This window comes from Onychostruthus taczanowskii, unplaced genomic scaffold (assembly GCF_017590055.1).
Source record: "Onychostruthus taczanowskii isolate IOZ18803 unplaced genomic scaffold, ASM1759005v1 scaffold138, whole genome shotgun sequence".
Classification (NCBI taxonomy): Eukaryota; Metazoa; Chordata; class Aves; order Passeriformes; family Passeridae; genus Onychostruthus; species Onychostruthus taczanowskii.
This window is the reverse complement of record NW_024498551.1, coordinates 997,119-1,023,770: the sequence shown is the minus strand read 5'-3', so window position 1 is coordinate 1,023,770 and position 26,652 is coordinate 997,119. Positions and strand designations below refer to the sequence as shown.

Below are 26,652 nucleotides of genomic sequence, written 5' to 3'. Positions count from 1 at the left end.
CGGGGAAGCGGCGGAGCGCGGCCGCGGGGCTGGCCCACCCTGCGGCCCCGGCGGCGGCCTGGCCAGCGGGGCGGCTCCAGGGCAGCCGTGTGAGTCCGGGGAGCAGAGACAGCCCCACGGGTTGCCGGGGCAGTGCCGGGGTCCCGGGGACATCCCCCACACTAGCCGCTCGTGTCCCCCAGGCTGGGGTCCTCCTGCAGCCGGGCCGGGCTGGCCTTCCACCATATCCCTGCACCCCCGTGTACATAGACGAGACACCTCCTGCCCTCAGGACTCTTTTAATGGTGTGACAGTGACTGTGCGGGAGACTGTGCTGCTGGCACTTGGTGATGGGGGATACTCGGCAGGCACTGTCTCCCCAGCGTCCTTTTCCTTGGGCGACATCCCAATGTCTGCGTCGATGGCGGTGTTGACCAGAACGATGGAGCCCTGATCTGCCAGGACTTTGCTGTCCTCCGCCGGGTAGTGGAAAGCCACGAAGAGCTGGTACAGGTACGTGCCCACGGCGGCCCCCAGCAGTGGTGCTACCAGTGGCACCCACCACCACCCATTGCCCCTGCTGAGGATGGGACAGGGTAGGCTCAGGATCATCCCTGACATCCCCACCTCGCCCCCTTCCCTCTACCCACCTGAAGACCTCTGGGCCCCAACCTGCCAGATAGGTGAAGAGGCGGGGCCCGATGTCCCGTGCAGGGTTCAGGGGGCAGCCGCAGTTGGCCCCCATGGAGCACTCAATGGAGAGCACCAAGAGAGCCACAACCACTGGTTCCAGGCCCTTGGGGACAGGCTTGTTGCGGGGGTCCATGATGCCCATGACAACCACTATCAGCACCCCTGTGCCGATCACCTGTGAGGACAGCACGGCAGCTCAGCACCATGGCGACTGAGGGGGCTGGGGGAGCTGACAGTGGCACCCACCTGGTCCAAGAAGCCATTGGCAACAGAGACAAAGTCAGCAGGGTAAGTGGCGAAGATGGAGGCAGTTTCTTGGGGGCCAGTGACAGTAAGGGTCCCATTGCTATGGTGCCAGATGGCATCTGGGGGCAGAGGCAGAGCATGTACATAAGCCTGGCCTCCCCAGCATCACCGTGGTGTTCCCTTGTCTGATGCTCCTCCCCCATACCATAGTAGAGGATGTAAACAGCTGCAGCAGATATGAAAGATCCCACGATCTGCACAACCACAAAGATAGGAAACTTCCACCAGGGAAACTGCTCTATCAGGCACATGGCTAAGGAGAACGCTGGATTCATGTGGGCCCCTGCAATGGAGTAGAGAGAAGGGCTGGAAGTGGAGGGTCCTGGGGGACTCAGAGCCAGGGGAGAGCAAGAGCTGGAACCTCTTCCTCTGTCTCACCAGAGATTCCCCCTGCTGTGTAGATGCCTGCCATGACACCCAGGGCGCCTCCCAGGTAGCTGGTGATGAGGTTCCCCTTCGTCTCAAAGAAGGCAATCTTCTGTGCAGCGCTGCCCAGGGTGATTGTCTGGAGAAGAGGGATGTAGCCCCACCTCAGCCCTAGCCTCGTGCTGAGACCCTCCCACTGTTGATACTGCAGGGCAGCAAGGTGAGGGCTATGCCAGTGCTGCCTGCCCTGGTTTTGCTCCCCAGTACTTGGACACCAGACAGGGACTGGCAGAGAGGTGGTTACTGCCCTCACTTGTGGTTTTGATGGCAAAGTAACCAAATTATAAGCAATTAAATAAACTGCTTTCTGTGGGGAGGAGTTGGGGAAGAGGTGTCCCAACATAGCCCCAGGCACACCATTTGCCATCCTGGGATGCAGCCCAAAGGCTAAGAACTGCACCAGAGCCCCAGCCTTTGGCTGCTCTGAGGCAGGAGGTATCAGAGCACACACTGCCCAGCACCACACCCTGATTGCCATGGCACAGGGTGGACCATGCTGTGGGAACAGGGTCCAAGAGGGAGGACAGGCAGTGCCGAGCTGCACATTTGAGTGTGGCGCAGCCCCAAATCCTTCCAACCCCAAGGGGCAAGCAGCAGAGCCCCGGGACCCCTGGCACCTGCCACCACGACACCATCAGCCCTGTCACACACACACGACACCCCCCAGCCACAACCCCCTGCGTGCCCTGCTTACCATCATCACGAAGGTGGCCAGCACCTCAGCCAGGCATTCCCGCACCAGCTGGTTCCGGATGCGGAGCAGACCCTGGGCCTTCGTCAAGAAAGAAGTGGTGCCCATAGTGCCAGCTGGGCAGAGGCAGCGGCAGCAGCGGTGGCAGCGGTGAGAGTGGTGTAGATGTCTAATTTGCAGCAGGTTTTATGAGCCCCACAGCCAGGTGGGTGATTATGTGCAGACTTTAAACCAATCATGGCTGCACCACGGGAGACGCCTGGCAGCGACCAGAGTCCTGTGTGTGGCCGGGGACACCTTGTGACAATGCTGCACCCCAGCAGGGCAAGGCCAGGTAGGAACACCCTGATCCCCAAGTGCCTGTGGGGAGCCAAGACCTCACTCGGGTGAGCAGGCACAGGGATTGCTTGGCCAGGAACCCCTTTTATCCCTGCCACATCCCTGCCCAAGCCACATCTGCAGTCAACACTAATGAAGAGGTCCTGGAAAGGCCTCCAGGCTGGGCCAGGCCCTCAAGAGTGGCCCAGGGGAGGCATTAACACAGCATCGGGCAGGGAAAAGGGAGAGGGAGGTTAAGAAGGGAGCAGTGCAGGTACAGGAGCCCAGCCATCACCTGCACCCCTGAGGCAGCCCCCCAGAGTCATCCTGGTGGACAGGGGAATCTGCCTCCAAACACACAGATTCCAGTCTGAAGGAGCATGGAAAGTCACCATTTAGCATAAATAGACTTTATTGCTCTGTACACACATACACTTGACCCCCACAGGGCTCCCTGTGGGCTCTGCAGCGCTGCAGAAGCTGGACTGCCTCCAGCCCAGGCACCACTTCCCAGCAAGATCTGACCCATCTACAACAAAAACAAGTGGTGAGAAGAGGCTGCTGCCACTGCCTGCTCTGACAGGCCTGGCAAGCCCAGGTCCCCCCAGCCTGCACCTGTCACACACATGGGCTGCTCAGTCAGGACTGGACACAGCTACCAGCTCGAGAACCAGCGTCGCAAGAAGCTGCCCAGCACAGATGAGGGGTCGCCCGGGTCGGCAGCAGGAAGCTCTTGCTGTGGCCACGTGCCAGCAAACTGTGCCAGCTCCCCTGGGAGGGCAGACAGAACTCCCTCAGTGGGGCCCCCGTCCACTCTCTACATCCTCCCCAGACCCCCACTCACGGTCATCCATGTTGACCACCTCCTCCCGGTAGTCCCTCTTGTGCCCGTCCTCCTTGGTGGTGGTGATGAAGGCCTGGTCCCCCCTGCGGCGCGTCACCGTTGTCTCGCGGCGGCCCTGGCTGTCCTGCACCGTGCGGCGCTCCTCCACCCCCTGTGCACAGCGCCGAGCCCTGAGAGACGTGTCCCCAGGCCTCCCACAGCCCTGCTGCCCCCCTGCTGCAGGGACACTCACCCCATCAGGGAGAGTCACTTTGGTGACGGAGACGCTCTGGAAGTAAGAGTGGGACTCGGGCTCGTTGGGTCTCAGGATGGTCCCCAGCCCAGCGGAGGAGACCTGGGAGTCCAGGTCTGGGGGGAGATGAAAGGTGCTGGCCACACGTGGGGACACGCCCCAGAGGCTGTGGCAGCCCAGGCGGGGGAGCAGGGAGGGCAGAGGCCCCTCAGCCCCTGCTCCCAGCACCCACCTTGGTCTTCTTTGAGGCTAGGAGGGGCCCGGGGAGCATCTTCCAGCTGCAAGAGAAAGCCCCGCATCGGTGACGGCAGCGGCAACACTGCACCAGCACAGAGCTGGCTGCCGCTGCTGAGCCTGCGGGAGGCAGAGCCCAGACCCCTCACCCACCCCTAAGAAAGGTCTCCATGGCCGGGCCAGATCGCCGGAGCTCCCCGGGGCCGCGCTGGCAGGGGGACTCTCCGGGTGCTTCAGCATCGAGTCCCGCAGCGGTCGCCTTGCGCTGCCCTCACCGGGGCCGGGCAGGGCGGGCTCTGGGCAGCACAAGGCGTCGGTCAGGCCGAGCCGAGGGGCTCTGAGCGGCCCCGAGTCTCGCTCAGCCCTTCCCGTACCCACCGAAAGGCTGCTGGGGCTCGGCCCAGAACCCCCCCAGCACGCCCAGGAGCTCGCCCATGTCCCGGAATAGCTCCTCGAAGGCGCCGCGGGAGGAGCCAGGGCTGAACCCGAAGCCGAAGTCCTGGGGGGGCTGCGACATGGACGGGCCGCCATCCTCTTCCTCGTCCTCCTCGTCCCACGCCGCGCCGCCGAAGAGCGGGTCCCGGGGTCTGCGGGACCGCGGCAGTGAGACACCCGGACAGCCCGGAGCAAGCGGGGGAGGCCCGGGGCCGGTGGGGCAACGGGCGGTTGAGAGAGGGACAGGTGCGGGTGAGGCCGGCGGCACCCAGGGGACGGGAGAGGCCCAGGTCACCTGCACCGTCCCGGGAACCCGAAGAAGCCGCGAAACACGTCGTAGAAGCTCATCCCGCCCCGGGTCCCTCCGGGTCCCGCTACCCTGTCCTGCCCGGGTCGCGCTGCCGCCAAGCGCCACGGCCGTAAAGCGCCGCCGGGTGTCGCGAGGCGCTGCGGCAGCGCGGCCGTCCCGGTGTGCGCGGCCCGGGCACCCGGGAGCCGCACGGGCCGGAGCCGTCCCGGTGTGCCCGGGGAGCCCCCGAGAGCCGCACGGGCCGGAGCCGTCCCGGTGTGCCCGGCCCGGGCCCGCGGCCCCGTGCTGTTCGCACGAGCTACCCCGGGGGGTGCCCGTGGGGCGGGTGCGGGCTGGCGGGGGCCCGGGCCCCGCAGCGGTGCCGGTGCTCCCCCAGCCCCGCTCTGTGCCCGCAGCCGAGCTCCAGCGCCCAGCCCAGCCCAGCCGCTCCCCCTCAGCCCCCCGCAGCACCGGCGGGCTCCAGCTTCGCCCCCAGCCCTTACCTGGCAGCGAGGAGGCTGAGGGGAGGGCCGGCGGGCACTGCAGGGACAGGCACTGCTTGCAGTGTGTCACTGCCCTCCCCTGCCCTGTGAGCTCGAGGGAGGAGGGGAGGGGGAGAGCACCCCTGAACCCCCAAAGGGAGGAACAGCAGCACCAGAGCAGTGGGGACACAGGCAGAGCTCAGTAGGAAGCAGAAATGAAGGGTCAGGGTCTCAGAGAGGGCATTATCCCTGTGCTGGCATCCTGCTGCCCAGCGCTGTAGCTGGGAAAAGGAAAAATCCACAAAAGGAGGGGACAAAAACACCAGCAAGAAGCTGGGGAGGGGTGGGGGAAGCACTGCCCCCACTGCCCAGGGCCACCCAACCCCCTGCACCAAAAATAGGGAACGAGGCTGAGAAGGTGGAAAAAATACACACATCACTTTGTGATCTTTATTCTCTTCAGTAAATCCCCACTCGGGGCTGCAGCTGAAGGGATCAGGTGGAACTGAAAAATACAAGATCTGGACTGCATAGAAAAAAAACAAAAATAAAACCCCAAAAAACCAAACCAAACCAAACCCCACAAAACAAAACAGAAAAAAAAAAGGAAAAAAAAAAAAAAAGAAACTAAAAAAATCCCCAACCCAAAAGCAGAAGATACTTACAGCGTGCAAGCAGGGCAGGACCTGCACTCTGGGCCCGTGAGGATGGAGGGACGCAGATGGAGAACATAAAATACCAGGGGGGACCCCTCGGCGGGGTGGGGGAGAAATGAGAGAACTAGAGGACAGCGTGGGGTTTTTGTTTTTATATACAAGACACATTTATCCATTAAATTTAGAACACGGTACAAAAAAAACACTTCAACTAATTAATCTTACAATGCTGCTCATATCAATTACTGGTCTTAATCCTAATAATAAGGGGGTTTGCTGTAGGCGACTCGCAGCTTCCACTCCTTTGGATCTGAGAGATTCTGGGGCAGCTGGATAGGAGAGGGGATAGAAAGGAGTAAAAACCAAAAAAGGCCCCTACGGCAAACGGTTCAGATCTGAATGCGGAGAGAGAGAAAAAAAAAAAAAAAAAAAGGAAAAAAAAAAAAGAAAAAAATACAAATTCTATATTACATACAACAGGAAAGTGGCTGAAGACAGACAACGCAGAGGTGCCTGCGGCCTGCCCCGCGGGGCCCTGCTGGGGCTGGGGGCCCGGGCGCTCCCCGCCGCAGGGCTCTCTCCTCCCTGGGATCCTTCCTCATCATCGGGGTCACTGGGATTCTCTTCCGGAAGCAAGTGGTGCCGAGGGCCCGGCCTCAGTTGGCGCCCCAGCTGTAGCTGTTGTAGGCGGACTTGTTGGCCTGGGATTTCTGGGGGATGGAGCTGCCTTGGCTGCGCTGCCCGGAGCCGCTCTGCGGGAAAGGGCAGAGGAGAAGCGGGAGGTGAGCGCAGGGGAAGCACCCCCAGCCTACCCACAGGGTAACACGGGCACGCCTGGGCCCCGGCCAGGTGCTCCGCGCTACGGCTCCTCCGCCTCGGCCCAGCTCAGCTCCCTGGCACGGGCAGCCTCCGGCACCTCGCAGCCGCACCGTCTGCGCCCCAGCACCCTCCCTCGGCCGCACGCCTTGCTCCAGGCCAGCGCACAGGGCTGTGGGCAGCAGGGAGAAGGGACACGGGGAAGGGTCGGCGTGGGTTGTGTCTGCGCGCGGGTGTGTGTGTGTGTGCACATACTGCCTGAGGGCCTCTCTCCTCGCAGGGCCCTGGGGGAGAAGGAAGGGGCTATGTGATCCTGGGGAGCCTTCGGGGCGGGGGCAGAGCCCACAGCAAGTGCAATGCATTTTCAGAGAGTTCATTACCTGATCTTCCTGCTGGCGTTGGCAGCACAGTATCATCTGCAAATATGGAAGCTGTTGCAGTACCAGGATATGTAAAATAAAGGGACAAACTATGACAATAGAAATCCACCGTTAGACCTGAAAGCTCCTGTAGGGTCGTGGCTATGGCAAGGAACCCCTTTGGTGCTGGCCTGGGGAGCTGCCCCTCTGAGGACGGGGGAGGTCAGGGTGCCCCAGATGTGTCTGCATGAGGGGGCACTACCTGGCCATACCTGGTGCAACCCAGCAGCAGGGGGGTTGTGCTGAGTACCCACCCTGGCAGAGCACAACCCAGGCCTTCCTTCTCATCATCCTCTTACTGGCCCTGTGTGTATGTGCAGGTGTGAGCGTGTGCGTGTCACTGCATGTGTCCGCCGCAGAGCATGAGGGAAGGAGGCAGGGAGGGACAGAGGGACCAGGGAAGTAAAGGGGGTGCGAGAGCCCTAGGAGATACCCCAGCAAGGGGCTGAGGTGCCAGGGGCATTGCTTACCTGCCCATCCTGCTGCAGGTGGTGGTGGAGGATCTGCGAGTGAGGCTGCTGATGCGGGGTCAGGATGTGCATGAAGGGGGTGGGGGGGTACGCCGCTGCTGTCGCAGGGTTGATGGGGCCGCCGCTGCCCAGCGCCGAAGGCAGGTTGAAGGAGGCTGCTGGGGTTCCAGTGTGAAATCCCTGCTTCTCGAAGGATTGCTAAGAAGGAGATGCCAAAGGCAGAATAAGGGCGGGGAGCCAGGCTGGCAGTGTGCCCCTCCCCATCTCTACACGTCACAGGCCCAGAGTCAGCCTGTGGTAGGTACAGAGAACAGATAGAGTCCGTTCCTATGGCTCTTTCTGGGCTTGGAATTGCTGTAAGCTGGGAAAGGTCAGGCATTTCCCTTCTCCCTGGCTGTCTGATCCAAGGGGAAGAGACCTCGTTGCCCAGAGAGGTTTGGCTTCTCCTCCCCAGCAATGCAGGAAGCACACAGACACTAACCTGAGTTTTGGAGTAGACAGAGCCCGAGATGTCTGGCACGCCTGTATTACTGGATGTCACGGATACACCTGGGGGAAGGGAGAGGTGGGTGTTAGGCAGCAGCCAGTGGGTCAGCAGGAGCTGCTTGCTGCTAACACCAGCAGCACCTGGTGGAGAGCTCCAGTGGTCAGAGATCTACAGACAGACTGGCCTGGGCAGCCAGGCCCTGGCATGACCACATGCAAAGCACCCATATAAGTTATTTTGCTCTGGACACACTGTTTCAAAATGCCCCCAGAAACCAGCTGGGAAACAGCAGCTCCGAGGAGACTTGGGGAACACAATGGACAAACCCACAGCATGTGGCACAGCAGCAAGGACAGCCCAAAAGCTCCTCCAGTGTAAAACAGGCAATTGCATGTAAACTCAGCTGTAGGCTGGGATGGCTGGTACAGCGACTGACAACACAAGCCCCATGGGGTGTTGGCTGTCCATAAAAGAGGGTGGCCCAGAGGACACCTCAACCATTATTTAATACCTGGAAAAAGTGCTGAAATGAAAGCAGTTTGAAGGACTCAGCACCAGGTGACCTGGTACAAAGCTGAAATACCTTCTCAAAGAGAGAATACTATCTTGAAGGGCTCTAATGCAGTGAAAAAAGTGACAAAAGGAATTTAAAGACTGGTAGAGAGAGCAAAATGCAGCCCTACATAAGTCAGCCACACACCAACCAAATACCAAGACAGGCAGCAGGTTCATGACCTTCCTGCATCTTTGCATCAAGGACACTTCCCTATAAAGTGTCTGCCAAACACTGGTGGGAAACAACTTCAAATCCAGAACAACTGCTGTTCTGTTAATCACATACAGGTAGATTAAAAAAAAACCCAACAAACCAAACCATTCAGCAGCTTAAGCTTCTGATAGTAGTCCAAGGGCCCAGACAGCTGATGTGTGGGGCACAGAGGAGGGCATGAAGTGATCTGTAACCCCCAAACCTGCTTCAGACCTGGATGCAGAACAACCCTGGGCCTTTCTAAGGATAATCAACCTACTTGGGAGCAGCACCCCTGGAATCTATCTCTATTACTGCTGTAAGACAGCAGTCCCTATCACAGTCAGTAAGACTGGGAGCAAGTCCTGCTGCTGTGAAAGTGCTCTTGGGGGTCTCTTACCAGTGCTGTACCCATGAGAGCCATAGCCACTGGGCTGCTGGAAAGGGGTTGCTGATGCATTGACGCTGACATTCACACCATGCTGCTTGGAAGAGGTAGGAGCAACCTACAGAACAGAGAGGAACAGAGTGAGAAGAGGCTTTGCTGTGCCACCCTTCTGTCCAAATCACACACCTTGCCTCTGGGAGACTCACAGGGAACACGGCGGGCCCGTACTGGAAGGTGCTGGGGAGCCCTGGTACCCCTGTGTAGTATGGCAGACTGGTGTAACTGTAGCCAGGAGGCAGCGCCGGGTTCAGGAACGTCTGCTGCGTGGTGTGGTGAGTCTGGGTCTGGCTCTGCTGAGGCTGCGCCAGAGTTGTTGCAGGAGCAGGGGAAGAGGCATCACCACGGCCAAATTTTGTTAAATCACCTGAAACAGAGGAGGTGAGAGTGAGGAACAGATGCTAGATCCTGGTCCCTTTCAACTCAGCCCAAAGGTGACCCAGTCTTTTGATAAACAGTGACTTCAGTCACACCCCCCTCCCCCCCACCTCCTGCCAGTGCCAAGGACTGTGGTCCTCAGACTTTTGCTCACTGATAAGGTGAAGCTATTAATTGCTCCTTGGCCCAACTAGACTACAGAGGCAAAGGGAAGCCACAGTAGCAAAGCCCACAGTCTGGCACTGGATAAACCTGCTAGCAGAGCCTGATGCTACAAGCTGTCCCTTTCCATGCACCACCAGCAGGACTGAACACAACCCAGATCCTTGCCTGGGCTGTGCAGGGCTTGGCTGCAGGGCTGGGGGAAGCTCCCTGTTCTGATCTTGATGAGCACTCACCTGGCTCATTCAAGCAAACACTCTCCTGTTCAGACCTCACACAGTTCAAAGCTCATAGAGCTCTGAGCTTTCAGCCTCAGCTGGGCAAAAGCACTTCCACACAAACCAGCTCCTGTCAAAGCTGAGAAGTGGTGCTGGAAAAAGAGTGAACCCCCAAGTGCAACAATTCCTAAAGCACATGAAAGCTCAATCAGTGCCCACTGCGGACTGGCAGCGCGTTAATGCACTTAGCAAGGTCACTGCGAGGTCATACACCCAACTGGGTGCTTGGGTTGAGCTTGTCAGGTCCCAAATTTCCCACCTGCTTTCTCCATGAGACTGTCCCATATTAAAAAAAATTTAATTTCTCCATATGTTGTGTTTCTTTCTATTTTTACTCTCAGTGCTTGAGAAGCACTGCTTACCACCTGCCTCACAACCACCTGGAAAGCAGTCCCCCAGTTGCAGGCCTTGCATCTTTCAGCCCTTCCTCACTCCTTTTCCAACTGCCCCATTAGCTCCTACTTTGCCCACCTCTTCCCAGTATCAGACCTTAACACAACCAGATGCTCAAAGGTAAGGCAAGAATTTAGCTGTGAGAAGCATGCTCCAAACCAAAAGCAGCGCAGGAGGCACACTGCAGGTGCAGAGGTAGCTCCAGTGGACAAAGACACAGGACACTAGTAGAAGCAGCACAAACCCTGATGGGATGGGAATCAGAGCAGTCTTTTTCCCTACCAGAGTATGGATTGCTGCTCAGGCTGCCATCTCTTCCAGTCAGTGGTGTGGTGGGTGTAGGGAATGGGATGCTGTAGTAATCCTGATGAATAAAAACAAAAGAAGGCATTTATCAGCTCTGTCCAAAGTGCAAAGCAGTATATTTGGGAGAGAGGAATTTCTGTACTGTAGCTGAAGATATGTCTGAGTATTGCAGTCCAACCAGCCACATCCAGGCTGATCATGACCTACAGCAGCCCCAGGTTTCTGTAGCATGTACCATCCCCCTCATCTGGCTATTAGAAGAACCAGATAAGGTCTACTGGTATGCAGCTCTTAAACTGGCTGGACTTTCCCCCCCCTTCACAATAAAACGGACATGTCCTGTTGCTAAATAAAGCCCATTCTCATCAGGTATTGGCTCTGTCATGGATCAGAGGTGAATCTCTATAATAGCCCTGCTGCTGTAACTCGTGCTCCTTGGCTGCACAGGGAATACTGCTGCATGAGTAACACGTACTGGCAACTCCCCACGTGCCAAGGAGCAACTGATTAACTCCTCATTGCTGCTACAGAGGTGCATCCACTGAGCACCCCCTTCAGCTCTTCAGCTGACTTGTCTCTGCCCAAACAGCACCAGTGGAAGTGGCATGTCCTTGTCATTCTGCAGTACTCACCAATGGGAATCTTGTCTGGAGCATCTGCAAGTCATCATATCCATACACCTGTGGCTAGAAAAAGAGCCAGAGATGACAATGGGGACATGGACAACATAAGGACACCCAATTTGAAGATTAAACATTTAGATAACCATGAGGGAAAGCCAGAAGTAGCCAGTCAGCAGCCACATGAGCCACCAGGAGCAGGCAGCCAGATCCTCGACACAGGCTGATGCTGCCAGAAGTTCCTGTGAGCTGCTCAAAGGAAAGTGCTCCAGATCATAAAGCCACTCAACAGTTTTTCTCTGGAAATAATCCCAAAACTGAAATCTGTCCTCACGTTTAGGAGAGGGTGTGACACACACCCCTAGACTTTGTGGCTGTTGCTACCCTTGCCCTGGGTGCCCTTTGTCACACCATATTTCTAACACAGCTCTGTGCTTCCACACACCGTGCTCTGCCCAAGGGCTCTTAAAAGGCTGGAGAGGCTGCAGAGAACAGGTACGTAGACTCTGCCCTGGGGTGATCACAACACACATTCACCCCCACGGGCACATGGATATCATGGAAAAAAACAGCAGGTCCAAACTCTGCCTGTCCAAGGCAGTCCTGCTGGGCTACGTCACAGTTTTCAGTTTCCCCACTATGCTACATCCCTCCCTGCTGCAGAGGGAGCTGGGAGGGACCTGGTGGCATGACACCTCTGCGAAGTTCCACTCACCGGATAGGCATGTAGCAACCCTGGAGCCATGATGTATGGATTAGGCAACAACGGTGGGACTCCAGGAGGGAGATTGGGAGGGGCTTTTCCTGAAAAAGGAGGGGAAAGACAAAGTTCCACAGTGAAGCAAACAACAGAAGCTTGCTCTCTTAGCCCTCACACCCTTCTCTGGTACAGCAGTAGCCAGGACAGTACCTGATGTGGTTGCAACAGAGCTGCGAGTCGAGGCTGTCACTGTGGAGTTGCTGCTGAGGCTGAGGCCCAGGCTGCTGACACTGCTGAGGCTGGAGGAAACGCTGACAACCGGTGGGGCAGCTGACACCGTGCTGGAGGAGGTGGAGAAAGTACTAGCAGAAGAATGGAGGCTTGCTTCACTCTCCACACTTGTGTGCTAGGGAAGGAAGGGAGGAGAGTCAGGGATCAGGCAGATGGAACCAAGTGCACAGGCACCACAGGACATTCGCTAGGCAGGACATCGTGCCTCTGTCTGCATCTGGATGTTTCTGCAGTGAGCTTGGCTTAAGTCCCAAGTCCTGACAGCAGCCAATCTCTAATGCTCACAAACCTCTCTCATGGTTACATCCAAACACATCTGGCCAATGCAAGGAGCAGGGCTTGACACCACATCTGCAGCAGTGTGATTTATTGTGCAGCAAAAGCCAATACCCAGGAACTGTACTGCAAGAGCTCCAGCAGTAGAGATATTTGGTTCCACTGCATCAGCTACCAGTTTGCTCTGACATGTGGCTGTGACTTTGCAGTACCTTCAAGGGCTACTACAGCCTCAAAAGAAGGCACTGCTCAGTCAGAAACAGGCAGGGTGTCAACAGCCTTGAGCCACAGGTGCAGACAGTGTTCTGACATTTCTCCCTGTTGTCTCTCTCCACACAACATCCAGACTCCAGCAGGACAGCCAGCAGCCTGGCAACTCCTGCCACAACCACAGCCTGAAGGTCAGGCACCCCAGCAGACCCTGCCAAGCTGAGCAGAAATGGGGCACACAGTGAGAGAGCATATCCAGACTCACCAGAAGAGTTGAAGTTGATGTTCGCCCAGAGGATGTGGATGAGGACAGACTGTTCTGCTGGGTGGGTAATGCACTGACAGGAAGAGGAATAAAACGTTGTCAGACCAAGGTGAGAGAGTCAACATTGGTAGCACCATCCCATTTCCCATCTGCTTGAATGGGGTGAGTCATTTTAGTCTTCCACACTGCATGAGACAGACCCTGATGTCTGCCATAGATTCCTGCTTCTAGTTCTGCTTCTTCAGAACTCCACCCCCACTCGCTCACCTGCTGAGCTGGGCAGTGGTTGTACTGGGGAGCTCCTCGCTGTGGCTCAGGCTGCTCAGAGCTGTTGAGTGTTGGCTGGCTGTTGTCAGCAAGGACGATGCAGACACCCCATCGTTGAGAGGTGCAATACTGGGAGCAGAGGGGGAGTCGGATTTCACTGCAGAGCCCGTAGCACCTGAGAACAAAAGCTTTGGGTTAAGTGCAGCTACTGGCAACTTCCAGAGGGTAACACAAGGGCTCAGCTAGCAGATCTGAGAGATTTAGGGCTTCCCTCAGTGCTACCAAACAGTTATACACTTATGATTGTGTTCTATGTCTCACTTTACCCCAACACTAACACTGGCTCTGCAAAGAGCTTCAAGACCGAAGTGCCTTCCACACACAAAGCAGAGTAAGTTATTGTCATAGGTGACCCTTCAAGGATCTCAAAGATCAGCACAAAGCTGAATGTTTTGAGGCAAACATATAATTTAAATGGCAGCAATTAGTCCAGCAAGGAAAGGACTTGCTATTAGCAGAGATAAAACATCTCATTCAAAGCAGGGAACACAAGCACAAGAGATACAGGACACCCGCTGTACTGGCAAGACTCTTACCTTCAACAGCCTGTGTGGTTTGTAATGGCGTGGGTTGTACAGAACTGAAACCATTCTGAGGAAGAAGAGAAAAAAGGAGTACTGGGCATTATAGCTGCACATTTCCAGAGGCAGAGCTAATGTCACCTCTCTCTCACACTCCCTTGCAGTTATGAAAAGGTCCTGCTACCAGCATGTGTCACCAGACTGTGTTTGGGTCAGTCCCAAGGTTTAGCCCCATGCCAGCATGGTCCCCAGGTGTATATGAAAGAAATCATTGCAAGCAGTTTCTCTGCTGCTGGTAGTTAGACTGCCTCAACACTCTCAATCCAAGTTCATTAGCCAAACCTGACATTACTGAACTGCTGTGCAGCATACAGCAATCAAATTGGTAACACAAAACAAAATTCTTTGTCTGCATGTCCCCCTCTAGCAGGGTAACTGTACATGACACAACACATGCCCTGCAATCACCTTGACTGCTGATAACCCCAATGGTCCAGGCCCTGGCACAAAACAGCAGCCAGGGGAGAGCTCTCATTAGAGCCCACGAGCCACACAGTGAGGCTGAAGGATCACAGAACCCTTTGATAAGCCATTCAGCTTTCCCCAAGACACTTCACACGTGAGGCTCACTCAGCACAATGGGTGAGCAAAGCTGCTCTCTTACCTTAGCCTGGGTCAGATCTTTCTGGGGCGAAGAGGAGATAGAATTTGGGTATCGCCTCGTCTGGGTGGATCTCTGTTCGTACAGTGGTCCCTGAGCACTGTTCTGGGAGGTAAATGTTGCTGTCTGTATTGTGCCACTCTGGTAACCAGACTCCTGGCTTTGATTGGACGAAATTGTGGATGAAGATTCACTAAAAAAGGAAAAAAAAAGCATTCCTCCATTTTCCTCAACAGCCCTGCTGTAAGCTGCTGGCCCAGACTGGGCTCTTCACTTCAAACACTCAAGATAAAAAGCCCCAAGCATCAGTATAAAGGCACCACATGAAGCAGCCAAGCCAAGAAACATGCCCAGAGAGCAGGGCTAGCCCAGCCATGAACATCCAGCTGCAGCCTTGCCTCATACACTGCTGTGCCTCAGGCAACACTTCATGAGCTGCCACCACTCAGGTGCCTGTACTCAAGGGACTGGCCAGTTACTAAGGATCAGCCCAACAGAAGACAAACACCCCATCACCAAAGATACTCCTACCCCACTGCGTCCCAGTTTGCCAGGCAAAAATAAGGACAAAGCACTCAGAATCTGTTCACCAAAGACATGGAGCAGTTGTGCTAGGGATACCATGTCTGTGTTTTCAACAGCACAGTTTAAAAGTAGCAGAAAACTGTTTTCTGTGCAAGTACCGCAGGCCAAAGAGCCACAGAGCTGCCCGATGAGTCTGCTGGCAACTTGTGCTTTGCTGTTGCATACATTGTCCCCCCTTTGTGACCAAAGTACAGTCAGAAAGGGTCTACTAGTATGCATGACAACTCAAGTCCACAGGGCCAGCCAACTTCCAAAGCTGCCTGCTTGGATTAACAGGCTCCTGGTCCTCACCTGGCCGAGCTGGTGTAGAGGCTGCTCTGAGACTGGCTAACGGCGGCGCTGGTTGTGGGCGTCGATTCATACTCAGCAAGAACAGGCTCTGAACCAAACTGCAACGCCCCAAACTGCAGGTTTAGCCCTGAGATATCTGAGGAACCAGGCATTTCCACCGCGAGTGCAGGAATCTGCAAGGGAGGAACAATAGAATGGGTCAATCATTCCCAGTCATTAGCCCAGAGAATGACTTTATTACCCTCGTTTCCCTGCACACAATGGCAGTTACAGGCTTGCAGCCCCTGAATTACACTGTGCAACCAGGCAAGCACACAACTCCATCATCCCCACAAACACTCAATGTTAACAACAAGAAGGCCAAGCCCAGACCTTCCCTCAGCAGCCCAAATAGCTGATTCTGCAGCTCTAACACAACTCGATGTCTCCTTCCCCACCACTGGTCTGCACCTTTGATGTTAACGATGCTTTTTTCTTTTGCTGCTTGAGCTTCTGCTGTGCTGGCTGGGGACTTGAGGACTGGTTGTCCGAGGACCCTGGAGACATCTGGGGAACTGGATTGGCTTTGCTGGGCAGTGGTGAGGATGGAGGTGCCGGCGTGGTTGTGGAGGCAGTCACCACAGGCTGCTTCTCCTGCATGAACACTTCTATCATGGTTGAAGTTGATGTGAAGCCCTGACGCTTGGTGAAGGGACTATGCACAGAAGAGTCTGTTGGGTTCTTGAGATCTATGGGACAAGACAGCAGGGTTTGTTTTGTTAAACAGAAATCAAATTCTGATGCTTATCAAGAAAAGTAAATCCTTTTCCTCTATGTTTCATCCCAAAGCCTGTCAGAGAGCAGAGAACTTCAGCATCTCTGCTCCCAGTCCCAGCCTCACACTCTCACCACCATCAATGCCAAGCCTTTTTAAGCCCTTCTTCCCTCAGTTGCTTCCACCATCCCTACAGGACAAAGCCAGCTTGCACAGCCCAAGTCCTCCATTCTCCAAGAAAAGCTGGGCTCCAGAGTCCCTCGTGTGGAGACACTGCATGTCACAGTCCTGCAGGCCACTTCCTTCCCATCTCTGTTAACAGTCCTGCATTCCATTGCCATGCCCTTCTGCAGGGACTAGGTATCTCCAAGCAACACCACTGCTTGGGGCTGCCTGCCCTCAGGTTTTTGCACCACCTTCCTCCTCTGACTAAGCCTTTCCACAGTTCATTCAAAATCAACTCCTATTCTCTGTGATTCTCCTCTGAGGCTTCTTGTCTGAGAAGATCAGAAGCTGCCAACACTGACTGTCACTAGGACAGGGCTCAATTTTTCTGCAGCTTAGATTTGAACCAGAGCCATTTCCCTATAAAAAGCACAAGCTGAAGGAAATTACAGTAGCACTCAACCACAGCAAAACTCAGCTTCTCATCTGAAAAGAGCCTCTCAATCCCTGTTTATTCCCTCATGCCAGCCCAGCAATAGTGTTACTTCTTGGCATTTAAGAGCAAATCCCCTTAAAATTCTCTTAAAAGATAACAGGAGTTCAGCAAGGAGAAGACTGACAAGAGCTCATATTTGGGAGCTGTTCTCCAGAGATGCCCTTTCAGAACTTTTTCTGGCAGAGCTTTACACAGGGAAGTAGTTCTGCACACTCTGAGAGGCTCAGGAACACCAGATCCCTGGCCCTGAAACTGTCTAGAATGACAGATTCAACTGTTCCAAGTATAAAAGGGAGAGACTCACACACACTATTACATTTTAGTGTCACCCACAGCTCTCTTAATTTTCTGCTCAGCTAAATTGGTTGTGAACAGATCCTCTGCTGAATCCCTCCTGGCTGCTCCCAGTGTGCCCCTGCAGTTCTGGGGGAACACATTCCCACCCCTTGGGGAGCCATGCTGCTTCTCCTTACCGTACTGCACCAGAGACGAGGTCTGTGTGGTGGATGCCATGTCCCAGGAAGCAGCAGTGGTGCTCCCAGCAGGCTGGGTGTGCTGAGCTGCCAGCTGAGCCAGTGCCTGGGCTGTCTTGAACTGCTCCAGGAACTGTGACCCTGTGGTACTGCTGCCTTTGGCCTCCCCGACATCTCCAAACCCTTTCCCCAGCATGCTCACCTGCAATTTCAGCAAGGAGATAAAGTTAATGTCTGCCATGGCTCAGAGGACAGGTACATCTCTGAACATCATCCCACATGCACTGTACCCTGCTGCTTCTCACTGGGTGCCTCAGCTCAGCACTCCTGAGCTCCACATGCACACACACTGCTGGCAGGAAGGGCTCCTGTTTCTTTCCCAGCCTCCACTGTGTGTGAACACAGGTATGCTCATCTCTTGCCCAGCCCAAGCCATGGTACAGTGTCACAGGGGGTTACAAAGGAAGTTAACAGACAGCATCTTAAAAAACATATTAAATTATTCTCATGCATTCAGTTGCACTAAAAGAAAAACACCAGGAGATCTTGGCTTTATAGTTAATATGGTTTTGAAAATATTTCCTCAGCTCTCTCACCATTAAGTAAACAATTTTTATTTCTTTCTGCTGAAGTTACACAAAGCAGCATCTGCCCAGGTCTATGCAGATCCCTGACTCTGACTCAATGTCTCCTTCCTTCTCCTGTCAGGGGTGCCAGCATTCCATCCCACACCAGTTCCCAACCAGTCCTGTTTCTCAAACTGTTGGAATTGCAAGCCCTGGACCAAAAGAGCTTTTCCTTTCCTTTAAGCAGGAATGAAGCATGTGTTGCAAGTCTGACAAGGGCAGCAGGAGAGGAATTATCACAATTATTTCAAATTGAGCAATGAACTTCAGGCCACTGCTTTTAAAGCAGACTAGCAAATTATTTCACTCTACCAGCCCCAAGCAGTGAGCATCAGGACTGCATCTCCTATATTACCCAAACAGCCACAACAACAGGGGATAAAAGCAACTTGAGTCAAACAGCACTGGCAGAGACCAGCATTTCCTTACCATGCTGTGGTGAGAGAAGGAGTTTCCAGAGGCAGGCTGGGATAGAGCACTCTGTTTAGAATTGCTGAACACCAGTGGCTGTGCCAGGGAAGGAGTCTGGGATGACTCCAGGTTTGTTGACTCATTCTCCATAGAAGAGGGTGTCTTTCCTAGCAGGACTGCGAGATCAATTCTGGGTAGACAAAGACCCACTGAAGTTACCAAAGCTCCCACTTCCATGAGAACATTATTCCCTCTTGAGCCTCACAGCTTTTACTCTACAAATTGAAGGAATCTGCAGTATGCTAACTCACCACTGCCAGTAGCAGCCTGAAAATGACAGACTGACCAAGCAAGACCCTGCACGGCCTTTGATTTTAAATAATTTTAAAATTACATTAATTTAACTCAGCAAAATGCCCCCAAACCTGAAGAACCAGCAATAAAACCTAGTAAAATTCTAATCCAGTATTAGGACCCCATAAATCCTAAGTCAACTCTTCCATTCCACCCCACCTCATTCAGAGCTGCTGCATTTTAGCTAGCTAGTAAGGTTTAGTTGAGGATGGCAAATTGCTCCTACACTCATGTGCCACTTTTCCCAGGTAAACAGCATCACCATGGGCTCCCACCTTTGTCCAGCTGTGATTGTCACATTCTCAGCAGGCAGAGGCACTGAAGACACATTGGAGGCTGTGAAGATCTTTGTCTCTGACAGCTGAAAGATAAAAAAGGAAAAAAAGAATCCAAAAGTGAGAACAGCACCTCATAACAGCCTCTATGACACAAAGCACATCAATGTTTGAGACAAACAGACAGAAAAACTCAAAAAATTCAAGTACTGAGACTGAAACTTCTCTAGCATTTGGCTTCCACCAGAATCAGCTTCTATTTAATCTGTTTCTTCTCAGGCAAGTGCACAAATCATCAGCCAGTAGGGAAAAAAAAACCTCTCAAATGCTTCTACAAATTTCCCATAGTCCATACATCCCCTAGGGCTGCCCTAGGACTTTGGGCCATTGCTATGAGTCAATGGCATGCAGCACAAACCTGTGAAAGCCCCTGCACAGTAGGTGCAAGCACAGGTAGCAAAGTCAAAGAGAAACTTTGGATCCATAGCTAAGCTTCCAGTGATCTGGGCTCACCTGGATGATCTGACCAACAGATCAACTATGGAAGGGAAAAATAACATTGCTCAAAATCTGGTGGAGGTTAGTGATGACCTGTGAAACATGGCCTGAAACATGTCTGAACATGAACAGCTTCTACTCCAGACTGAGGAGCTGCTACAAACTGAACTGCCAGAGTTCAAGAAGAAATCCAGAACTCCTGGGAGCATCTCATACACACTGAGGGTAAGAAAGGCCCTCAGAGGCTCCCTTCTAGCAGAGACCTGACTGAACAAAGAAAAGCTGCTCATATCTCCAAACACAGCAGCAGTGCTTCCCCCAGGTGGTGCCTGGCAAAAAAATGCCTGCCCATTCTGTCAGCTGAGCCAAAATGAGCACACAAAACTAACAATCACACTAAAATGCCCAACCCTGTTGCCATCTGCAAGAACAGAAGTCCTTCCTTGATTCAGAGAGGGACTGAAGCCCATTTCGGAAGAAACTTATAGGCAGGCATTAAGAGAAGGTGCTAACAATGTCCACTCTCTCCTGAAGGAGATGAGGTAGAGAACAAAAGGTGGTGAGACACACCAAAGAGTCAGAAAGTAAAGTCAAGAGCTTCTTTTCCATTCAAATCACAAGGACCAGCAGAGGCACATGATGTGCATGAAACCATGAAACTGCTGCTGGTGTGATCAAAGGCAAAACTTCCCCAGCTGCCACACCACCAGAGGAGTGGAGCAAGAGTCCTGTGGAGTCAGGCCAGTTTTTGGAAGAATTCCATCTTGAGTTACAGGAAATGAGAGGACCAGCCTCAATGCCCCAGGAGATCTCTTCCTGTCTTAGGCCCTTATGACAAGCTCTATAACACATATCCTGCAGAAGTTGCAACAATTATTTATTCATCATAGCTCCCAGGGCTGGGAGCCTGCCTGGGGCTCTGTCCACAGTTTGGGGAGGATGGGCTTTGAGCTCCTCTGGCAGCTCTGTGTGTACAGACAGGACAGCAGCCTGCTGGCAGATGCACAGAGGAGATGGGTTCAGAAAATACCTACATCTTCATTCCAGTCCTCCGTGCCCCATTCTTCTGTCGCTGCCCTCCATGCACCTACAAGGACAACAACAGGTACAGAAGTTATGCATGTATCAAAGCTCTATGTCCAACAGCTGGGGGAGCACTGGGGAGCTTTGCAGACAGCCAGGAGGATTTCTATTTGCCAATCAGACAACTTAAAGCAGTCGACCTCAACCCAGGCTTTACGGTCAAGGTACCGTGATGGGGTTGCCTCTGCCTTGCTGGCGCAGGCTGGGATGAAAAGGAGGGACTGCCAGGCTGCCAGACAGGGCAACACACATCTTCCCAACACCCAAAAGGGAAGCTGAGCTCTGCAAGGAAGCCCCAGCATCATCCCCAGACTCCTTGGGCCATTTTCCTGGCTTCCCCTTGTACTGCAGTAGCTGTAGGTTTGTGCACCCGCAAGCAGTGTTACCCCAGCAGCTCCTCCCTCGTGGGCTTCCTGCCACCTCTGGCACAGGGTCTCACCATCCAGGTAAAACCCAAGTTTCTATAAAACCTAAGGATAACTGAGCCATTCCCATGGTTCATCTTCCACCCCACAAAAAAAAAAAAAAAAAAAAAAAAAAAAAAAAAAAAAAAAAAAAAAAAGGCTTGAAACCTCAGCACTCCAGAACCTCCTGTGCTCAGGCAAATGGGATTCAGAAAAGAAAATTTATGGGACTAAGCAATTTCTGCATTTTCTGTGACCAGTTTCAGAGACATGCTCAAAGTGTGCAGCTTGAAGTACCAGGGAGAAAAGCAGGAAACCTCAGCTGCAATCCAACACAGCACAATTCAGGTGAGCAAAAATTTACCAGAAAATAAAGAGCTTTGCCTGGCTGCATTTTCAACTTGTTCCAATCCTTGCTTCCATCACAGTTTAATCTCTGTACTTTGAATATTATGTGTCAGTTTCAGATTGCATTTAACAACTGAAATTTGGTTTGGGAAGAGAGCAGGGGCTTTCACATCCCCAAAAACCTCAGAGCATAAAGCCAGTCCCATTTTGTGTAGCTTGTTTTCAGTCCACACAAACCAGATCAAGAAAATCTGAGAGCACCAGCAGGGTTAATCCTGAAGACACTTACTGGATGGAACAAGCTGGTATCAGCCCTTTTACAGAATAAAACAAAGCATGTGGGGAAGGAGAACATTCTGAGCTCTTCTGCAGGACACAGATCTCCCCATACAGACTTCACTTGTGTGTTTAAACAACCACTTGTCTAGACTTGGGGGATCTAGTGCATGAAATAAGTATCAGTGAATTATTCTTTTCTCATTGCTTTTTTGTCTTGCTTGATGAATTGAGCCAATTCAAGAAGTCTCCCAGGATTTACTTTTTTATATATTCAAATCTGACATACAGTTATTAATACACCAATACTTGCCAGAGTGCCAGAAGTCTTAAGGCACACGACCCCTTTCTCCACAGCCAGAACCATCAACAGATCCAATGCAAAACCCATCTGCAGTTTAGAAACCTAAATTCCCACAATCCTCAGATTTTTGATGCCCTCACAGCAGTAGTGGGAAGGCTGCTTTCCAAATTTCCATGGATCAGAAAGATCATTCTAGCCCAAGCCTGACCCAAGAGGTGAAGTGGGAGCTGGATGTACCTGCAGCTGGCCCAGAGAGCAGGAAGACAGGAGAGCTGCCCCAAGAGTTTGTGCATGCAGGAACATAGCATGGGGCTCTTAAGTCTCGTTTGTTTGGGGGAAATAAGAAGAAAAGCAGCACTAAAAGCAGAAGGAAGCCCTGCAGATGAAGAACAGCCATTGACAGGGCTTTCCCAGCAAGTCTACTCCTCAGACACCAGACACTGACTCAGAATGGCTTGAGCTCCCCACACACAAAGGGGCAGATGGAGCATCAAAGACCTGTGATGTGTTCACCAGGAACACTCCAGAAAGCTCCCAACTAGCACAGCATGGGAAGCTTTTTTAAAGAAACCAACTGTATCACTCTCCATCAAGCTCTTCTGAAGGGGAGAGCTGCAACACAAGCAATACCCTGAGCTTTCTAACACCATTTCAGAAGGGTGGTCTTCTGAACAGCAAGCTTTCCTTTCTGCTTTCAGAAAGCCCTTCAAAAAGCTGCTGGTCTTTAAGCTCCTCAAATCGAGAAAAAGAGGAAAAAATAAAATTAAGCCAACAACATGTGCAAATATGAATGTGGTGAAGGAAAAAAAATCCCATTGTGTCTTCAAGTTTTTCAAATCCCTCCCCAAATACACTCTCTCTTCATTTTAAACTGGGAGATAACCCAGCATGCTCCTCCCACAGCCCAGCAGACAGCCTGCTGCCACTCAAGGACTGGATCCAGGCTTGTCACCCTGCTCTAGGAAGGCAACACACCCAAAGGCCCCCACTCTGCACCTCAAAGGAATGTTAATCCAAACAGAGCCAAAGGGCAGCAAAACCACAATGGCAGTGCTGGAGCAGATGGCCTTGTGCTGCCTGTGGAAGTTAAAGATTAACCCAAAATGCTCCAACACAGCAGAAGCACGCCATGTATGCCTGCCTGCTTCCAGGCCCTTACATGAGAGACTCCTCAGCCTCAACACCACTCCTGCTGCCCTGACTTTCCAGAGTCAAGTGGCAAGTTCTTCTGGAAGGTCCCTTAGCCTCAACTTCAAAACCTCAGATTAGATGGAGGAGACAAACAAGATGTTGGCCTTATTATGGACACAATGGAATTCTGTAGATGTGAGGCAAACTGCATCCTCTCATGGGGGTCTCTTGGCCTCATAAGGACAATGGTATATGAGCAGGAAATAAAGCGACCAGGAACAGAGCACCTTTGCCATCAAGCACCCCTGTCATCTCAAAATCCATCATCTTCAACTGCAGGGAGGTGAAGAGGAGCAGCCAGGCAGGCTGAGCATGCCAGAGCAGCCACTGGGCACCGCTCACCCAGCAGCAGCCAAAAGCAGAGGCAAAGCACAGAGAGAGCTCAGCCAGACCAGCTGCCCTGGCAGCAGTGGTGTGACCCTGAGCAGAACAGCAGGGAGGCCAGAGCAACGGCACAGGGACAACAGCAAGGCACAGCTTTGGGCATGTGAGGCACAGGGAGTATGACTGAGCTGCCTCACACTTCCTGCCCTCAGGTGGGGTGCTCTGTCACCAGTGCTGGGGACACAGAGCTGCTCTGGGCATCCAGAAGCAATGGCTGAAGTTAAAATTTGCATAATCCACAGGAATTTGTGTTAGCTCCTCCCAATTTACATTCAAGATGTCAACGTTAGTAAAAGCACAGTCAGAACAAAGTCAAATATTAATTAAAATGAACAAATTAAGAGAGAGAAGAATGACATATCCACAGATATTTCAGATTTTTTAAAAAAAGCTACAAAGTAAAGGTATCCGGGGCAGTTAGTGCACCTGGATGTATCGTACCAGGAGCAGTGTCAAATTTTCGGGGATAATTTGACCCCTCACCCCCAATGAAATCAAGTCCTGAAACAAAAAAAAAAGAAAAGAAAGACAACCAGTGAAATTTTGACTTCAAAAAGTGTAGGTGAGTTTCATTGCCCCCATGTACACCAGTCACATTGTACCTGTGGATATTATTAATTTAAAGAGATGCCTGTGGCTACTAAATTGCAAACAAAACAACCACACACAACACAGGTGACCAGTGGTGTTGCACAATAAACTTTGCAGCTGTGTTGTAGTACTAGAGCAAATCTTGAGTTCACCAGAAAAATCTTCAGTTCTCCCCCTAACCACACTCCAACCCACTTCATTCCACAATTCCACCAAACACCAACACAGGAAAATGAAAACCATTCAAACAGAAGCCTGTTCCCATTAGACAGTTAAACTTCCAGCACACAGAGCTGTGTCCACTCCCTCTGGTATTTAAAACCCCTTCTCAGCTGCCAAGAAGATGATAGCTCTGTCTGCTGGTGTTTCACAAGAACACCCTCCTTCCACAATAGCTGTTTTCTGAAGGCAAAAAAAATGAACAAAACCCAAACAAAACCCATGAAAACACAAATGAACCACCCCCACTCCCCTCCCTGACACCAACAGTATGCAGTAAAAGGTATCCCAGATAACAGGACTTTAATTCTCTCTTTCCAAAACTATCAGTTTTTCAGCAAAACCAGGAAGTATGGAAGGGGTCTAAAGCACTATTAACACAGGTGTGGATGCTTCTTATACCCACGACATGGTATTTACTTAAATACTCAGTAATTGTGGAAAAATAGTTAGACTTTGCAGTGGTACCAGATTGCTCCATAAAAAAAGACAACAAAACCACCAATGAGCCCTGCCCTCTTCCCCCCCAAACAAGGGTATTTACAGTGAAGGACTGTGACTGTCCCATTCTCACACTGCAAAATCTGAGTTCACCTGTGTCTCAATATTGTGCACACATGAAACAAAACCCAGACCACCAGTTTTCCAATGCAGGAGAATGTGCAGAGGCAATTGGGTGCTCAGAATCACCCAGCAAACATGTTTGCTGCAAACAGGGAAGGAAGCAGAATTGCTTTCAGCTCGTTTCTGTAACAAAGTCCTATCCTCACCATGGTTTGAGCAAGATGACCATGAAAGAAAGAATGCTCTCAGTATCAAAATGATGAGCAATACATCTGACTCCGAGTAATTCTCTGGAGGATGCACCAAACACTTGGAAATCTTGGATCTGCTTATCACACTACATTTTATAAAAACACCTTTCCAAGCAGTAGCATGGTTTCTACAGGAAAACAAATAGAGTTGAGTGTTTCTGTGCCTCTGTCAGGCAACAGCAACCACAAGCTCACCCCAGAGCAACCATCCAGCTCCCGTTTCTAATGTGCAAAGGGTGCAAAGTACCAGGGTCACCGAAATCCATCTCTGAACCAACAACCTGTTCTTCCACCCCGGAGCCTAAGACCTGCCTAGAATGTCCTCATTGCAACTGGATGGATGCAAAACCCACTGGTGCTCTCAAGACAAGCCAGCACCCACACATGTGAAGGCTCTTACTCGTGCCATCGTCCGGCTCAAAGCTCCCAGTGTTGTTCCACGTGTTGTTGCTATTCCCGTAGTTCTCATCCGTGCTGGCCGGCTCGGCGTAGTCAGCTGGGTTGAAAGTTCTGTGAGAAACAAGAGGATGGAAATGGCCACTCTGTCAAAGTATTTTGAGAGCAACTGATTTGATTTTGACCATAACACATACCACAAGGCAGCTCTCTCAGCAGTGAAATGCTTCAGCTACACCAGCCATCCCAAATTTAAGTTACTGTGATGCAGCTTGGGCCTTATTAATAAGGATAAACCCCAAAACCTCCCCCCCCCGCAAAAAAAAAAAAAAAAAAAGAAAAAGAAAATGGGAACAGAAATTACTGACACAAACAGTATCATTCATGCACTGACTTTTATTTTTGCTGTGGTTTATATCAGTGAAACTTACCCCATGCCTTGGGCAGAAAATCTTCCCCCTCGCCGTCCAGAGCCACCTGTAAACACACACACACATGCACTGCCCATGTGTACCTCTACATCACTGGGCAAAGAAACACTTGAACAACATACAGAGTTCTGATGCCCAGAACATGAAAGTAGAGAAGATCTTCCTGGGTTGATGGGATTGCCACAACATCTTTCGATGTATGGCAGTGACCTCAGCTGGCTGGCAGCATGATTAGCAATACATCAATCCAGGCTCACATGAGCCTGGCACAAACCAGAAGTACTGGACCTCAGATTCTGATTTCTGCAGTATGTGAAGCAGATTTTGGGGTAAAATTAATCTCTGCCCCAAGTATTTAAAGTCCAAGCCAGTGGTGGTGCTCAGATACATGTGCAAGAATGATGAGGACTGCAGGTTCTGTTGCTAACAAACCAATGGCCACCTGCTAAAATAGTTAACCTTGAATTTTTTAACTTCCCACCTCTGTAATAAACCACTTTTTTTTTTCCTAACTCCATGGATGTGATACAAGAACTAGGTGCCATTTCTAGCATCTTTAAGATGGGAAAGCAACACGTAGGCACTAAAGTAAGCACAAGAACAGAAAAATCAAGTGCATATTTTCAGCTTGGCAACTCCTCCCGTAAAAGAGGCTTTGGAACCTCATGGTAGATATACTGATGTAATTGTCCTCCTCCCAGCCCTGGGAACCTCACATCCCATGTGTACCTACCTCGGCCTCGGCCACGTCCCCGCCTCCCTCTTTCCGTGCCTCTTCCAGAAGATCCTCCACTCTTACCACCATCTAGCCCATTCTCCTGGCCCCGAACTGAAAGACAGAACAATGCAAAGACAATTTCAATACTCATCCTGCTTTAGACCAGATCTCAAACCCCAAAATGCAGTGGCTGTGTGGGGGACCAC

General features: G+C 52.2%; 3 protein-coding genes across 7 annotated transcripts in view; all 3 read right to left on the bottom strand.

Annotated features, from left to right (window-relative positions):
- Positions 1-141: 141 nt before the first annotated feature.
- AQP10 (aquaporin 10) lies at positions 142-2,209 on the bottom strand. The gene is made up of 6 exons (XM_041397337.1): positions 2,099-2,209; positions 1,357-1,483; positions 1,124-1,261; positions 919-1,037; positions 630-847; positions 142-559 (listed from the first exon to the last, which is right to left on the bottom strand). The coding sequence occupies exons 1-6, from the start codon at positions 2,201-2,203 to the stop codon at positions 268-270; spliced, it is 999 nt and encodes a 332-aa protein (XP_041253271.1). The 5' UTR covers positions 2,204-2,209; the 3' UTR covers positions 142-267.
- Positions 2,210-2,807: 598 nt separating this feature from the next.
- HAX1 (HCLS1 associated protein X-1) lies at positions 2,808-4,594 on the bottom strand. Of its 2 annotated transcripts, none has more exons than XM_041397328.1 (8): positions 4,454-4,594; positions 4,102-4,310; positions 3,877-4,019; positions 3,722-3,767; positions 3,490-3,605; positions 3,258-3,408; positions 3,029-3,184; positions 2,808-2,942 (listed from the first exon to the last, which is right to left on the bottom strand). In XM_041397328.1, the coding sequence occupies exons 1-7, from the start codon at positions 4,504-4,506 to the stop codon at positions 3,069-3,071; spliced, it is 834 nt and encodes a 277-aa protein (XP_041253262.1). In that variant the 5' UTR covers positions 4,507-4,594; the 3' UTR covers positions 2,808-2,942; positions 3,029-3,068. The 2 variants fall into 2 exon arrangements, with proteins under 2 accessions (XP_041253262.1, XP_041253263.1); XM_041397329.1 differs by having other exon boundaries at positions 3,040-3,184.
- Positions 4,595-5,722: 1,128 nt separating this feature from the next.
- The window catches only part of UBAP2L (ubiquitin associated protein 2 like), a 29,488-nt gene continuing 8,558 nt past the window's right edge, over positions 5,723-26,652 (bottom strand). For 2 of the 4 annotated variants that reach the window (XM_041397324.1, XM_041397325.1), the window contains exons 6-28: positions 26,462-26,557; positions 25,729-25,774; positions 25,302-25,411; positions 23,703-23,777; positions 20,321-20,373; positions 18,789-18,874; positions 18,178-18,349; positions 17,123-17,324; positions 15,685-15,962; positions 15,235-15,407; positions 14,362-14,551; positions 13,713-13,767; positions 13,117-13,291; positions 12,850-12,922; positions 12,018-12,213; positions 11,823-11,911; positions 11,120-11,173; positions 10,464-10,545; positions 9,120-9,337; positions 8,926-9,031; positions 7,772-7,839; positions 7,291-7,488; positions 5,723-6,337 (exon numbers count right to left, since the gene is read on the bottom strand). In XM_041397324.1, coding sequence (XP_041253258.1) covers positions 6,242-6,337; positions 7,291-7,488; positions 7,772-7,839; positions 8,926-9,031; positions 9,120-9,337; positions 10,464-10,545; positions 11,120-11,173; positions 11,823-11,911; positions 12,018-12,213; positions 12,850-12,922; positions 13,117-13,291; positions 13,713-13,767; positions 14,362-14,551; positions 15,235-15,407; positions 15,685-15,962; positions 17,123-17,324; positions 18,178-18,349; positions 18,789-18,874; positions 20,321-20,373; positions 23,703-23,777; positions 25,302-25,411; positions 25,729-25,774; positions 26,462-26,557 — 2,891 coding nt within the window. In that variant the 3' untranslated portion in view covers positions 5,723-6,241. The remainder of the gene's footprint in view (positions 6,338-7,290; positions 7,489-7,771; positions 7,840-8,925; positions 9,032-9,119; positions 9,338-10,463; positions 10,546-11,119; positions 11,174-11,822; positions 11,912-12,017; positions 12,214-12,849; positions 12,923-13,116; positions 13,292-13,712; positions 13,768-14,361; positions 14,552-15,234; positions 15,408-15,684; positions 15,963-17,122; positions 17,325-18,177; positions 18,350-18,788; positions 18,875-20,320; positions 20,374-23,702; positions 23,778-25,301; positions 25,412-25,728; positions 25,775-26,461; positions 26,558-26,652) is intronic. The other 2 variants (XM_041397326.1, XM_041397327.1) reach the window with 2 other exon arrangements.

Coding starts and splice junctions, on each gene's coding strand:
- HAX1 (XM_041397328.1), bottom strand. CDS start 4,506: ATGAGCTTCTACGACGTGTTTCGCGGCTTCTTCGGGTTCCCGGGACGG. Junction 3,768..3,876: donor CATGGAGACCTTTCTTAGGG/GTGGGTGAGGGG, acceptor TTTCTCTTGCAG/CTGGAAGATGCTCCCCGGGC. Junction 3,185..3,257: donor GGTGGTCAACATGGATGACC/GTGAGTGGGGGT, acceptor CTGCCCTCCCAG/GGGAGCTGGCACAGTTTGCT.
- AQP10 (XM_041397337.1), bottom strand. CDS start 2,203: ATGGGCACCACTTCTTTCTTGACGAAGGCCCAGGGTCTGCTCCGCATC. Junction 1,038..1,123: donor TGTTTACATCCTCTACTATG/GTATGGGGGAGG, acceptor CTCTGCCCCCAG/ATGCCATCTGGCACCATAGC. Junction 848..918: donor CCAATGGCTTCTTGGACCAG/GTGGGTGCCACT, acceptor CTGTCCTCACAG/GTGATCGGCACAGGGGTGCT.